Source organism: Zophobas morio, unplaced genomic scaffold (genome assembly GCF_036711695.1).
Source record: "Zophobas morio isolate AGI-343-1 ecotype UQ-CSIRO unplaced genomic scaffold, CSIRO_AGI_Zmor_V1 ptg000023l, whole genome shotgun sequence".
Lineage (NCBI taxonomy): Eukaryota > Metazoa > Arthropoda > Insecta > Coleoptera > Tenebrionidae > Zophobas > Zophobas morio.
The window spans coordinates 1,241,207-1,257,829 of record NW_026972128.1 but is presented as its reverse complement, the minus strand read 5'-3'; the positions used below and the strand labels follow the sequence as shown (position 1 = coordinate 1,257,829).

General features: G+C 31.7%; 1 protein-coding gene across 1 annotated transcript; it reads left to right on the top strand.

Annotated features, from left to right (window-relative positions):
• The first annotated feature begins 1,802 nt into the window (after positions 1-1,802).
• LOC135134460 (PSME3-interacting protein) lies at positions 1,803-3,507 on the top strand. Its single transcript, XM_064063146.1, has 3 exons — positions 1,803-1,999; positions 2,078-2,176; positions 2,614-3,507. The coding sequence occupies exons 1-3, from the start codon at positions 1,903-1,905 to the stop codon at positions 3,177-3,179; spliced, it is 762 nt and encodes a 253-aa protein (XP_063919216.1). The 5' UTR covers positions 1,803-1,902; the 3' UTR covers positions 3,180-3,507.
• The last annotated feature ends 13,116 nt before the right edge of the window (positions 3,508-16,623 follow it).

Genomic DNA, 16,623 nt, shown 5'->3' with positions numbered 1-16,623 from the left:
ACTACTGTCAGCGATCACACCATTTGTACGATTAGACGAAAATGCCCCTCTTAATGAAATTCACAATCTTATTGCACACGATCTTGATTTTGAAGAATTATCTTTAGAATACAACGACATTTGTACTAAGGAAATACTCAAAAACAAAAGTTTACATGAGTTAGTGAAATATCTGAGTATGTTACCTGTTGGAAAAAAAGAAATGTTTTCAACAATATTAACATCATTTGCAAGAATTTTGGCCGCTACACCACATTCTGCTGACGTTGAAAGATTAATTAGCGCTAACAATCTTATAAAAACATCATTAAGATCGTCAGTGAATATTTCTACCGAGACAAATAATTTATTTGTTCATTACAATGGACCAGATTTGATCAATTGGAATCCTCGTCCATCCATTCAAAAATGGTTTGAAATAAAAGCGCGACGACAGTCCATGCGATCTTCCGAAAATCCTGTAAGTCGACGCCAAGAATACTTTAAGGGAGTTTTTCCTGAAGCAGCGACACATATTGAAACCAAAGAAGTGAAATATAACACCAAAAAGTTTTAAAATTAATCATACGAATATTGTAGCATCACTGTTCGGTGTTATAGGCATGTATGACCTGCCATTTTAATTTTAACCTGTTGATTTTTATACTTTTTTTTTAGTAATTTATTATAATCATGGTCATATATACGTAATACAAAAGAATGGGACTGACGGTAATCCTGTGTACGTGTAGTATTTTTATGTTATGTCTTTTAATTTGTCTTTTAGTTTACTTAGTACATATATGCAATGCAATACGTTTTTTCTTATAAGTGATATTATGCACATATAGTCCAAAGGCTGTTATTAGTTTTGTTTTTCAACAAAATTTAGTTCGTTTTTTTTTGTTTCATTTATAAACTTTTGTAATGTACCTTTAAATAGCTACATATGTGTTAATAACGTCTATAATATATATTATATTTTTGTTTATATTTTTACAATATATTTATTTTGAATTGCGTTTTGTTATTATTTAGTTATTTATTATCAATAGTGCTGGTATTTTCACAAAATCGACACAATAATAGTGCGCTTTAATGTTTTTTGACGAGGTTGGGGAGTGAGGACAGAGGAGGGATTATGCCCGTTTGTGCAGTTGGAAATTTGCCTTAATTTAGGCACTGACAAGTATTACTGCTTTACTATGTACTTCGCAAAATGTATTTTTTTTTTGTAAAAATTAATAATTAATAAAATTCGTTTGCAGTTTTTTATTCAGTTTATTTCCATATTTCAGGTCAAATGGTTTTAGCGTTTTTCTTGTAACTTGTAAATATCATAGGGAATTTATTACTACAAATTTAAACAGAACAGCTACATTGTGGTGCAAACTACCGCCATCCTTCAAACAAGAACAATATATTTTATGATAGCGTTTAGTAAGTACAAAATGTTCGTCTAGACTCTTCAGTTTCATAACGATAAATTTTTAGTAATACGGTCCTGATATTTAGAAGCTCGTTTAAATTTTTGTTCAGAATGTACCGTGGAAGTGATCAATAAGTTACTGATAACTGGCGGAAAACAGAAACTTAGGGACTTCGTTTTTCAGCGATAACTTTGTAAATTCTTCATAAATTGAAATTCTGTCAAACAGTTTTAAGAAAGAGATATTCTTTAACGAATTTCGTGTTGTCAACTGCTCACAACCATTCGTTTTAAAATAATGGAAGAAATCCTTAGACACAATCCATTAGAGAAATTTCAAATGTCCCGCTCCGTATTAGTGACTTTCACTCTACAACTAGTGTCACCTTTTTTTGTCAAAAATCTGTCAGCAACTGTCAAGTTAAAAAAATTACAATGTTTTTATTCAATATCTAAACAATAAAGGCCTCTGCAAAACCAATCGATCGCTAAAAATGAGCTCCGGATTCATCACTGAAGCTGAAATAGCCGAAGCCAGGAAGAAACGGCAAGAAGAATGGGAACGAGTCCGAAAACCTGACGACCCCTTGGGTAATTAAAATCTAACCTCTTTCACATTTTCTGGGCGATTTTCCGGATTTTTAAATGTTTTCTTCGTTTTTCGTATAGTCAGGCCCGAGGAACCGTATGATCATCGCAGCTTGTACGAAAGATTACAAGAACAGAAACAGAAAAAGGACTTGGAATATGAAGAAGCACACAAATTAAGTAAGTAGTAAACAACCGCTAAACAATGACGTTGATTTGGTGATATAAAACTTTATGAGTCATTACGTGTGTTACTTAACCTTAAATTAGTTGGCTCATTATATAATGGATAAATTAACTGTAATTCTTGAGTTTTGACAGCTAGAGTTGAGCCACAAGTTGGTGTCCACCATATTTTAGTTTTTATTTGTGTTGTGTGTTTTCTGCTGGAAACGCACGTGTATCATTGATAAAACTTGTTTGTCCTTGCTGTGACAACTATTACTGTCAATAGAATTTGCCAGAACTTTGCACATATCTTATCAAAATACAAATTTTTGATTAGAAAGCACTCAAACTTTTCAAAAATCAAAATGTTGCACCAATATTATGACCAAACTGAAGGTAAAACTTTGCAAAATTTTATTTACTTACGTGACGCTAATCCCCTCTTTCAGAAAATATGATAAAAGGTCTTGATGATGACGAAATTGAGTTTCTTGACCTAGTGGATCGGACAAAAATTGCAGCTGATCGCAAGAAGGAACTAGAGGAGGAATTGGAATTGAATGATTATAGAAATAGAGTGGCCACGCTGCAAGAAAAGACATTGGAAGAACGACTACAAGCAGAAATATCCGTCACTAAACCGAAATCAGTTTCTAATCGACCATCCCAACAAAAGTTGCTCAAAGGTGTCGTTATTAAAAAGAGTGAAGGTCTGAAGAGGAAAAGCAGCGATTCTGAAGCTAATGGAAATGAAAAAGACACAAAACGCCAAAAGTTGGAGAGTGAAGAAAATACCCAAAAGACAGATAGTGAAAATGTGAAAACTGGGGATCATAGTTCTGGGAAAGCTGTGGTTCCTAATACGGGTTTGCAATGTGTGGGAATTCTACCTGGATTGGGATGCTACAACGAATCAACTTCTGATGAGAATAGTTCAGATTCAGAAGTGGAACATAGCAGTTCAAGGATGGATATGTTAGGAAGGAAAATAGTTAATAAGTCAAAGGAGTCATGAGCTGTTCATTGCATGGGGATTGTTTGTGAGTTTTAGATACCAGTTAGTGATAATTTGTCACAATTTCAGAGATGTAACATCTCTTTTTTAAATGGGTGTTTACATGTACATAGTATGTAATAAATTTATTAATACCAATTTGTGTTTGTAGTTATCAGGGGCTCAATTTCTAAGTATTTTTTTTACTGGTTTGTTGCATTTGAAAATGTGTTACTGATTTAACAGACATGAGGAGTCATGTTTGTTGTTTGTGTAAAAGTGTTTTAAAAACTGGGCAAGCTTATGTAATGAACAGTTTTCTTGTTTATTATATTCACTTCTAATATTTTGATTTTTTTTTTGTAATTCCAAGACATTACATTTTTTTTTCAATAAATAAAGGTATGAGTTGTTATTTATTAATTACTCTAAAGTTTTCTAGGTTGAAAATCCGTTCTTTTCCATGGTGGTTGAATTTCACATAGTTATTATTACTAAAGCTTTTTTTTTATTTTCGCAATACTGTAGTTAGAGAAAATGTGTGTGGGAGAGTGAATGATTCAAACATCCGTTATGTCTGAAGAGTTTAAATTTACATTTAAATGCCAAGTTCTATAATTTGACACATAAGTTTTCATTGATTATATTTTTTCCGAAATAACAAAAAAAAAAACTAAACATTTTTCTTTATTCAGACAAATATCGAGGGAGCAATAAACAATACCATTAATGACGGCTATGAATTTTTGAAGATCTGTCTTTGATTGGTGCATTTTCAACTGAAACTTTCACATTGACGATAATCTGACAAGGCAAAATTCAAATTATTTGATCATGTTTTTATTTCTCTCTCTGTATTATATATTGTGTCACAAACATGCATGTATAAATTTACGTTTTCAGTGTTGCCGAAGTATAAATTCTATTCTTGTGTAAACAATCTACATTTGCGTGACTCGGCGACTGAAAACTTTTTGAGTTGCAATAGTTTATGATATATCCGTGTGGTTGGTACTGTTGATCTGAAAACGAGACTACGTCAATTCCAACCGAGGGAGCGTGTTTTTTTTTTGGAGACTACATGACCCGCCCGGTTTATGGTCCGCTGAATAGGCGGAGACATAAAAAGCACTACAAGGGAGGATATTGTATGGGCGGAGCGAGTTTTAACTTTAACGTTACTGTGAAATGTGACAAATTATCTTTTGTTTTGTCTAGTGGTCAATTACAGACGTATGGTTAATGGGAGAGTGGAATAATTTAGAAAAAGTAGATCTAGCATGTTGCACAAGTTTTTTATGCAATTTCATTTTCATAATTTTAACAATTTTAAGTTGGAATATTTGGAAATTTAATATACATATGTATGATTATGTCATATCGACTACAGAAAAGAGGTTGGAAGCCAATTTAGAGTAAAGTAGGGGTGGGGAGTATTTGACGGAACAGGTATTTCGGAACTGTTACCAACGTGGAACAGGAACAAGTTGTTATCGAAGATTCGAAATAACAGTTATTCGGGATAAAGCTGTTCCTTTAAAATAAAAGTCCGCAAAACTGGTTTTATAAGTGAAACTAGCGATTTGCGATGATAAATTTAAATATATAATATAATAATACAATAAATAATAATACATATAAGCAGAAAGGTAAAAAATAGAGAATTATTTGGAATAAAGAATTTTATTTAATAAAGGCACTGTTGTAATTGGATGCAGTGATACAAAATATTCAAGATTTAATATATTTTTTAATTTAGTTTTTTTTCCAATAAAATAGTAAACTAAGAAATTAGATAACAGCAACGAGAAACAACATATAGGAACGTCAATTTTCTCTTACAGGCTACGTTGGTTATAAATAAAAATTATTAAATTTTTATATTAAATCAAAAAAAATCTTAAGTAACAATTTCAGATTCCGAAGGCAAAATCCGAAGACCAAAATCGTAACGTAACGATAACGAGTACGTAAAGAACAAATAACAGTTTTATCTGTAGCAGAGCCGCATAGTAGGTATACGGGATGAAAGTGTTCTTCCTAGGAAACGCAATAACAAATTGTTCCAGAATCACTGTTATTTGGAACTGTTCCTAAAATGGAACAGTAACAAATTGTTCCTGTTCCTCAAAAAAGTAACAGTTCCCCATCCCTAGAGTAAAGGAACAATTAATATTATTTAAGGCTTGATCCAAATAATATGATGTGTTAAGTGAATCAGAAATTGATTAAATTTTTGAATTAATGCTCGTAATTGAAACAAGAAATGTGACTTTCCGTAACAAATATTTGTTCAATCAGTTCAAGTATTAATGTAAATAAATTATATAATCTCAAAGGCTTTAAATTTTTTAGAAAATTACAATAAATTGAATACATATAGCTACCGTTCAAAAAATCCTCTGAAGTGATACCAAGAGTGATACTGGTAATATTAGAATCTCCAATAATAATTAGATCAGGTTCAGTTAAGTTACTTATATTTGGTTCATGATATCCAAAAATTTATATTTTATTTTATTTACTAACATTTTAGATGTTTAAAAGTTTTGCAAAAATGTAGAGTAAGTTCTGTATTTACTGAAAATTCATAATTTTAGTGAATACAGCAGTTTAAACTGTGTATACATATGCAAAATATATTGGCTTGAAGTAGAATTTAGTTGGTTACTTTAACTTTAGCAATTTGAACGTAGGTATTGCAGTGCTATAATAGCCTCTAGAGAGATGGAATAATTCTCGGGTCTCCAAGATTAATTGCTGAGTAGCTTTACGGTTTATCGTTGTTTGCTATTCCTAGAAGTAAATGTTCTGAACACCAGCCTCTGTATTGTAAACAAAAACACTGAGAGACTAAGTAACCACTAAAAGAAATTAATCAAATTATGTAGAAGTTATTAATGTATTTATGTTAATAATTAACCAAGAGTTTAATTTTCTAAATGGAGATTAGCAATAGACACTAATTACGACGACTGTGGACTTTATAGGTAACGTTTCATTGTAGGGACTGTATTGTTTTTTTTTTAAATTACGTTTTTTATTATATACTATGCTCGGCTTAGTTACGAACCAACGTCAGGATAATGCAAAGGTAAGATTATTCAGGATGCAGAAGTATAAGTATGATTAAAATATTAAATATTAAACCATCAGAAATTCGAATGAGAATTTATTTTTTTTGTATGGTGTATTTTATCTTCTAGTTTTACTTTTTTCCTCAGTAATTTCTGAGAATATCTGTGTAATAAACTGGTAACAGACAGACGGAAATATGGTAAACGCCAAGAAACCTTACGTTCATAAACGCACTATACAGGTTAGTAGTATAAAGTCCCGGAACGGTCGAATAACTTCGTTATTTGAAAAGTTTTTTTTTCTGAAATTTGCTTTGGATATATAGTTAAACTTAGCGGCTTAATTACAATAGTTTTTCTATTTTTATCGCTCTCGGTTTGACAGACAGGGCTGCCTACTTTTTTTTTTATGGAACACCGACATTTTTTTTACATTTTCTGAAGCAGAATAAAAAACTACTTTCAGAAATTATCAACATGTTTATTTCTACTGATACCAAAAAATAGAAAAAAAATCACAAAAAAAAAAAAATACCTAGGCCCGGTTTATAGCAAGCGAATTTATTTAATCGTATATTAATTTAACACAGGATTAAAATGTAGATTCTGAGCCCGTGATTGGTTAAAATATGCACGTTGCCTAGCCACGAACCTCAATTAAAAGTTATAATCGCGGATTAACTTTAATTCGCTTTTTATAAACCGGGTCTTAATATTGTAAAATCATATATAATGCATTAAGACATTTTGTTGATCGATTATATAACTGCCAAATTGTAAACGGAGAACACTTGAAACATTTATTGTAGTCCCACTTATGGTTTATTATTTATTAGTATTTTCAGAAACGACGTGATGGACCTTCTGTGTCAAACCGAAAACGATAAAAAAAAGGAAAAATATTGTAATCAGGTCGCCATGTTTAACTATGTATCCATAAGTCGTTCCGGGATTTTATATTAACTCTGTACATTTCGTCGAACTTTAAAATCAGATGTTTATCACATGACGCCTGGATGCCGATATTATATCCAAGACAAGTGGTCCAAATTCCAAACAGTCTAAAAATTTCCGTATAAATGTGACAAATTTCGAATTGCTTCAGTAATGTTTCCTTGATATTGAAGAAGTGATGACATATGTTGAAAACAAGAAATCAAAATAAGATAGGTACATTTTAAAAAGTTACTAATAATATTTTAAGATATAATAGGTACTAGGTTCCCATTTTTGGACAGGACTCACTCAAGGTTAAAATTATTGTAAATAATTTATTTCAAATTTTAAATACTATATAATCTGTTTAATGGTTTGTAGAGAAATTTTAGTCAAAGCGTTAAGAAATAGACGAGAGATAAACGCAAGGGACAAAATCTTATTTTTGTGTTCTATGTGCTGTAAAACGTCGTCGAGAAAACATAAAATTTGAGATGATTCTATTGAAGTACTTTTGAGTCACCTGTCGGAAAGTAAAAAGTTCGATGAATTATATTTATCAACCCACCAATACAATTTCTGTTACATTAATAATGAACTTGGAAATTTCAATTTTGCCTAAAAGTAGCTCTGACTACAAAAAACAGAAAAAAAAAACGGCATAAAAAATAAGTTTTCGAAGGCATTCGACTGTATTAGTTATAAATTATTGCTGCATAAGATGTAATTTTTCGGTTTTTCTAAATCACTAATCCTACTTTTTGATTCATACCTTTCAGGCAGGTACCACTATGTAATTTACAAAGGTTTGTCCAAATATCGGGAGTCCCACAGGGTTCAGTTTTGGGGCCTCTGCTCTTCACATGTACGTTAATGATATAGTGCAAAAGGTTAAAAGAGATTGCTTGTTATATGCAGACGATCTTAAGATGTTTTATGAAATTAGATCTACTGACGATTGCAAAGTATTGAGTTACTGTATGAATGGTCTGTTACCAACCAAATGCCAGAAATAAGTCTTTAATTACTTTCAATTATACTTTGCATGGTTTTGTATTACAACGGCCTGAATTCATTCGAGACCTTCGAGTTACTTTTGACTCAAAACTAAATTTTGCCGAGCATATCAGGATAATACTGGCGTCAGCAAACAAGTCCCTGGTATTTGTTATCCGCAACTCCAAAGAATTTCAGGATATTCACATTGTGAAATTATTGTATTTTGCTTATGTCAGATCCCGCCTGGAGTACTGTTCTGTGATTTGGAGTCCTATATATCAGGTCTATTATATCAGCGCACTAGAAAAAATTCAGCGCCGTTCGTTAAAATATATACTATATATAAATGATGGCATATATCCACCTAGGGGTGTTCCGAACGATATTCTGTACGAACATCTGAATGTTGTAAGCTTGCTGTCTAGAAGACGTAATGCTTACGTTATAATGTTGCGAAATATAATTAACTACTCAATTAAATGTAAAGGTTTGCTTGAAATGATAAGACTGAGTACGTCTAAAAAGTACTTGAAATTATTTCATATTTGAACAAAAGTTTCCAAGATCCAACTCCATGAAAGCCTCCTCTTTGTATCAGATGCTAGAAAGTTACAGACATATTGAATCCAAGGTTGACATATTTAATTGCAATCCGTCAGATCTTAAAAAATTGAAAAACAACTGCAATTCTTGAAACTGTTTTCAAGTCAAATTTAATAAAAAAAAACATTGAACTATGTTTCGGTGTCAATTTTGATATATCTATATATGTATAATAATATACATATACACTTTTTCTGCTACCGATAGCGTAAATGAACCTTATTGCTCCAGTGACACTGATGTAAGCGTAAGTGAAGTAAATAGGGCAACCTCGTTGCTAGCTCCGTAAGTAGGTTACTAAGGGCGTAAGTGTTACTTACGCTGCCAGGACAAAAAAGTAATGAAAGTAGTAGAATGTCAGAGAAATGTCAATAATTTCATTTTACAGCAATAGTTTGTTTTATAATTATTTATTAATATTAACTGTAACACTACACTCAGTAATATTTATTAAAGGAATATTCTTTGAAGTTATTTCAAAAGTAGTAACTGTCACATTTTCATCAACTGCATGAGCTTCCAACATTTTCTTATATAATTGAGGTAACAACAGAAGAACTGACACGACGTTAATTTCAGCATTGAATATTCACACCATAAACTGCTAGGAGACTTGCGGGCTTCGGATCTTTCCTTAAAATAACCAAGCATTACGGTTTCATTAACATCTTGAATGTTTCGTGATGTATACCTACCAAATTGAAAATGCGTTGTAAGTTTCAGTATAACGGAATTTCGATTTTTCAGGTAACAGACATGCTCAAGCAATATTGGCAGCTTCTTCTATTGCCTGTAAATGACTTGAATCACTCATTTTTCACTTTGAACAACTACTTTTTAGAAAACTTCACTTGTAAACAATTTTTTTTATCTTGTTGCTACGGAAATGAATACGTTCAATGAGTTCCTGATAATTTCTTAAATATTTTTTAGTTACTAGAATTATTACTTTTTAGTGTTACTGGTGTCGGTAGCAGAAAAAACGTAATACAATACACGCTGCGTAACTCCTTTCTTAAGTCTCGGAGGTTTGCCGGGCCTCGGCGTTGCCTCGGCCCGTCAAATCCACCTCGACAAAAAAGTTTACTTACGCAGCTTGTAATGTAAATAACTATTTTGTGTCAATTATCCTGCTTCTCTTTCAGTTCATACATATTAATCAAAGTTTTTCTAGTTGTTTTTGCCTCTTTGTAAATGGGCCCTCAGCCTGTTAAGAAGCGTAGTAATAATGATAATAATATTAATAATAAGTTAAAACAAGATTTCCTAACTTGATCTTGAAGAAATTAATTTAATCTCTGTGATTGTAAAATTTTGATCTTTTTGCAAAAATGTTTTTAATACTTGAATAGAGAATTTGCTTGCTCTGTGATATGTTGATGAATAAGTTCTACAAAAAAGTGTCTGATGAAGAGTACATTGAAATTTTTTATTCCTTCACGTTGCGTAAAGAAGTGTAATGCGTTCTAGCGTATCAGTACATTTTTAACTGTGATGGATGTGTTCGTTCGATCCGTAGAGTGGTTAGTTCAAAATATTTAATTTTTATTAAAAATAATTTATTTTTATTCGAAACTATAACGTGACTGTTTGTTGTTAAACACTCAATAAGGCTCCTCAGGGACCAGCAGGAGGAAAGGTAATCGGGAATTAAAGGTAAATATTGTTATTACCATTTCTTTATCGGTTACAAAACATCGTTATTATTTATACATTCATTCCACAACAGTAACGACGTTAGTTTGAAAAATTGGACTAACAAATTTTTATTAAAATAATGCCTTGCCTACGTGCGTAACATTGTTTTATGTTTTGAGGTTATCGCAAAAAATTAATTAATAAACTTGTCTAATTTTCTGAGAATCCTGGGAATATGTGTTACATTGTCTGCATGAAAAGGTAATGATGTCACCATAGACTTTTATAAAAAATGTCACTTAATATATAAAGTATAGGGTTTACTCTTATTTTTATTTTAAAACAAAGTGTTGTCCTAAAAAGAAAACACAATTTGTAAAATTAATATGGTTTATAATTAAAGTGAAAATAATATTTTTTGTAATTTTTGGTGGTAATACACAAAAAGTAGGCTTTAGTAGCTTCCACGAGCCATGTGAAATATACCAAAACATCTAACTAACAAGATAAGTATTTTATAGCAGTTATTTTTCGGCCGAAGAATTTAATGTTTACTTCTCTACTGCTTTAACGCTCTAGCGGACTTGACAAAGAATCAGCTGTTGATGGCAAAACCGATTCAGTAATTTTAAAGTAAAGGTAAACGAGCATGCTACGTGTATGTTTCAAGTAAGTGTTTCCATTCCAAAATTTTGTGATGACATTTTTACAAGGACATGTTTACCAATTTGGATAGGAGCAAGGTATTACTAATGATGATGATGATGATTTATTTAACGGTTAGACCAGTTACAAAAAATGGAAATATGTAATATGCGAACAAATAACATAAAACAAACTAAAAATTATACAAACAATGCAATTAAACATTTAATTATTAAAACTAGTCAACAGTGTAGTCCGAATATTGCGCTTGAAAGAAGGGAGACACACACCCACCATATCAATATCACTAAATGTTAAGGGTAAACGCGATATACGACCAACAGGGCAATAACATTTATAACAGGTACGAAGAAAACAGGGCAAGCAGGTGGGTATGACAGTATTGTATCCCCAAATTCCTGAATTAATCAATAAAATTGACTCATTCATTATTTTTTTTGAGTCACCTTATATAAGCAGTTCTAAAAATTATGAATGCAATGATAAATCACAAGTATAGTCTGATCATACATATTTTGCACATTTTAGATAGGATTTATTCGACCAAATCCTGAGGATGCCGTTATCACTTTTTTGGGGAATACACATAACATATTGTGATTAAAAATTTATCATACTTACCATAAACTTAAAACGTCTGCAAGATTTCAGAGCATTCGGTTTTTGCCGTTTCAAAATTAAATTGCAAAATGTTTTTACACGATTTTGATTTTTTTCTAAAAGTCTGGATGTTACGGATTCATAAACTACACGTGTAGGTGTATGTTATTTAATAAAATTTAAAACTATGTACAATTTTGAGGTGAATTCATCACATTATTGGTAGGGTTAATTAACACAAAGTTTGGTTAGTGTTTTACCATCTACACGATATTCATAAGAAACATACTAATAATGTGGTGTGGCAATTTTTAGAACATTTCTATTCAGTAACGACATAATTCAAGCAATTTTAACATACGGTTGTCATTATCGTTATAATCGGCACAATAATAATATGTGATCACGAAAAAAATCACCTATTTATAAATCATTGAAATGTAGTGTTAAAAAATGATGTTGGCAACACTAATGTGTTTCTTGCTCGGGTTAACGGTTACAGTAAAATAATTGTCAAATAAACTGTTTTATAAATGCGTCGTACTGTTCTCGCGTGATGTCCATCAGTAATCAAGTGATCGACCAGCATCTGTGTGACACGCAAAGGTCCAGTGGCTTCTTTTAAATTTGCAAAAGTAATAATTACGAAAAATCGAATGTGTGTGAACATAACAAACTGACTTTGTAAAGAAAACAAGCAAATCCTGAAGCTTGAATCGGAGCTGCCGAAGCTACGCTGTCAAATATCAAACACATCTCACTACTTAGGGGAAATGTGTCTGAGACGGCATACTTTTTGTAATCGCCTCATAAAAAATAAAAAAAAAAATTTAACTTATTTCACCTCGGGCATTTTCTTAGTTAACACAAAACTATGTTTTGAAGCATATTTGAAACGATAACCTTTTTCGCATAAACTAATATTAACACTACGCCATCTCAACCGCACAAGCCATCTCATCTATATACTTAAGGGTGAGATGGCATACCATTAAAATTTTACAACAAAAACATTAACCAAATGTTAAAAAATAGAAAATATTTCTTAAACGTTTATTTATCAAAAAACAAAATAACATTTTCACAAACATATTCAAATGCCGTTAAAAAAACATTAAATACACTTCCAAAAATTAAATAATTAAAGAAAACAACTTTTTGAAAAAGAAACAAAATATTAGTTAACTCTGAAAGTACAATTTTTATTATTTGCAAAGATCACAAATAAAGTGTTTTGCTTTTCGAACTAAGCCCGCACATTCTGTGTGGCTCCATTTTCTGCATTTCTGACATTGAATCCACATTTCGCCATGCCATCTCATCTTTAGATTTACTGTGCCATCTCACATAAAAGTACGTTTAAATCGAAAGTGCACCTTTAAAGAATTATCTTGAATAAAACCGTTGGGTTTGTGGTCATGAATTTATGCGCAATTACAATAAAAATAAGAAATTACTACTAGAACCTTCAACTTATCTCAAAATAAATCTTACGAGAGTTTTTCTGAGACGGATAAAAGTTTTTAACACTTACCTGTTTCAACAGTTTGCTCAAACATCAAAACCATCTCGCCAGTTAACCTCAAATTACGTAGCATTTTCTACTTACGCCACAGTCACGTGATGGCGTTACTCAAAGCGCTAAATTCAAATTCGAACTTAGTAAAAACGATAGTATGCCATCTAATCTAACATGCCGTCTCAGACACATTTCCCCTACAACGTGCCGAGTAGTCACTGTAAAGATATATTTTCGTTCTGGTTATATAGCTGCCACTATTTTAATCGTTATCACATTTTATTAACACAAGACTGAGAGGTTAAAGTGCGATTAATGATTGTTTTTAGTGTGCGAGGATTCCGAATTTTATATCTGCACGATTGCTATCCCGGCGGACACAAAGCCATTTCGACGTTAACAACCCGACCCACTGTTGGCATAAAAATGGCTTTGAATAATGGATAAGATGATATCTCTATGTGGTTGGCGTTAACTTCTAAATGTTTAGCAAAGCTAAGTGTTCTTCTAGCGGTCAGATTAATACTGAGCACAAATTTATCATCCCTTTAGCTGTTATTTCGAAAGTGAACACAAGTGAATACAAACGAAAAACTAAATTCAAAGCAAAATAATTTTTTTATGTGAGAACATATAATGCAACCTGGATTTTGAAACTGATTACTTCAAAGGTTTTCTTGGAAATCTCACCATGTTTAACTTTAATCTTGTTAAGTAAGAAGTGGTAAGAAGAGAATAATTTATGAAGGGAGATTGTAAGTTTATCTAATGTGTGCCTTTTTACGAGTTTATTTTACACAAATAATGAAGCTACTTCGTCAATTTATCACTTTTAGATGAAATCTCCCTCGCCTTTGTACTCCTTTTTGATGACTAGAATGAATAAAAATATGATAAGATATTGATTTTTAAAATTAAACGACTTTCACTTCGTAACTCGACAAGATATTTAATACCGAAGTTTGTACGTTGCTTCCAATTCTTGGACGTCAAACAGACAGTTAGCTACCTACATAATTAAAATCAACATTGGACTAAAGAATGTGCTTCATTCATGTACAAAATTATGTGGGTGTTGAACAAAAAGATGGAGAACGTAATTTTGCAAAGCCTGATGAAACTGTTCTCCGCCGTCATCTTCAGTTCATTTCGGTAATAATGGCGACGTTGTGTGCAAAATTCTACTCACCTAATTTCTGATCTCGTTGAATGTCGTCAGGGGTGTAAAACGAACTCATTTCGTGCTAATAGTAGAAGCTTTAGATTACATTTTCTGATATCTAAATTATCTCTTCTTGACGTTGTGACTAGGGCGTTGATGTGAATGTAGTGTTACACACAATGTCTTCAGGAAAATCGAATTCTCGTTGAGGAGCTTTTGGGTATTGTTAAACATAATAATATGTTGTGATTTATGTATACATAAAGGGTTCTACCGTTTTTTTACTTACTTTTAGTCCTGATTATTTCGTCTCGGTTTTTCATATTCTTACTTAGGCTTTCCAAGCTTTTTTGGTGTGTTTCATCAAGTATGAAACTAAATATACCCTAAGGCTCACTAACTTTTTTATATTGTCTCCGACTTGGATAATGAAAGATGTATGGAAATCATAAAATAATTTACCGCTGCTTGTTGTTTGAAAAAGGTATTAAATATACCAAGAGCCAAAACATGAGCAAACTTGTTTCAGTTTTTTGTAAGACGTTCAACCAAGAGTGGTCTTTTGGTCATATTTTTGAAGTTTTACATCTCCTATGTTGATAAAAAGATGTCTATTCCTAATTCAATAAATATCAACAATTCTGTTGTTCTTAAATTACAGCAAAACCAGTTACTACATAGATAAAGACGATTTTTTGGTTTAAACTCGAAGTTTAACGTTTACTTATTTTGATATTGACAAAAAACTCCACAGAAAGTGAGAAATACTTTTTTTTTGAGGAATAAAATAAGTAATGATGTATTTAAAACAACAGACTGAGTATAGTGTATCGTTTAAACTTGGTCGTCACTAAATATCTATATTTTGGTCAATAATAGACCAAATATTGTTCTGTCCTCATTGATATAATGTGGTTTTTAAGGTTACCATAGTAGCATCTGTCACAGTGAGGGTAGGTTTGGGAGCACCAGTTATCCAGGTGGACGTCGCTTAACACATTTTGGATGTGACCTCCAGAAGTCTGTCAGACACTTTAACTGGTCTGGCACTCTTGAAGGCAGAGCTGCGTGGAACTCGGGCACCAGTTTTTTTACTTTCACTGACTCAAGGGTCAAATGGATGGGGAAAAAATATAAAAAATGTATTCTTACTTACCTTAATACCATTAACCACAATATTTTATAACGTAATGTGTCCACCATATAAAGAAATTATTCCAAATTCAAAAAATATGAAAACATGTCTACTATAGTTAAACCATTTAATAAAGTGTACTTATCCTCAAAAAAGTACGCAGATAAAGGCGATTTTTGTGTTTTAAACTTGAAGTTTAATCTGTTATTACTGACAGAAAATTTCATAAAGATGACCGACAAATATATTTTTTTTTTGAGAAATAAAATAAGTAATGTTGTATTGAAGAACAAGAGGCTGAGAAAGGTGTATTGTTTGATATTTGAAATATCGTTCTGTCCTCATTGAAACATGTACATGTTGAAATCAGGCAACAATTTTTTACTTTTGCTGACGCAGCCCAAGGGCAGTCGGGAGGAAAAAAAAGAAGTGTTTTATTAACGAATTTATTAATTTAACGTATATCTTGTGTTATTATGGCAATAACTAAGTAAACTGAGGGCTGAACGTTTCTTTTTAGGAACCTAAATTAAAACGTATGTTTGTATACTATCTGTGTTAACAAATAGATATGCACGAAAATATCGTGAAGTTTTTTATGTGGGTGGTGGAGTGCGTTGTGTCTATTCGCTGAGAAAGAAATAAAATAAAACAGTAAGGTATCTGAGGCTCATCTTAAAATTCAATCTCTAAGTATTTCTACTAAAACAATAAATTAGAAATGTTTAATACAAATATGAATTTTAAAATCTTGAGGAGGAAATATTTAGCCTGATTCTTCTGTGTCAGTGCATTATAAAATAATTTTTTAATTATTAATATTCACTTCTGAGGAATTTGACAGTTCTGAATTGCTGAAAACGGAAAGTTGTGGTCAAACATGTTTTTAACTCTGGCTTTTGGCCATTAAGGCTCCTTCTTACGGTCAATAAAATCTGTCGAAATACGGCAAAACGCCACTTCCAATATCATCCTTACGATAGTACTTGAAGACTTGTGCGACATATCTATTTGTTCGTAATAGGAAAATCTTCATGGAAATAGTTTTTATATTGCATTAGAGGCTTTCGTTTTTTTAAAAAATAAAAACAGAAAAACTTATTTTTTTGTATCCTTGATGGAAAACCATT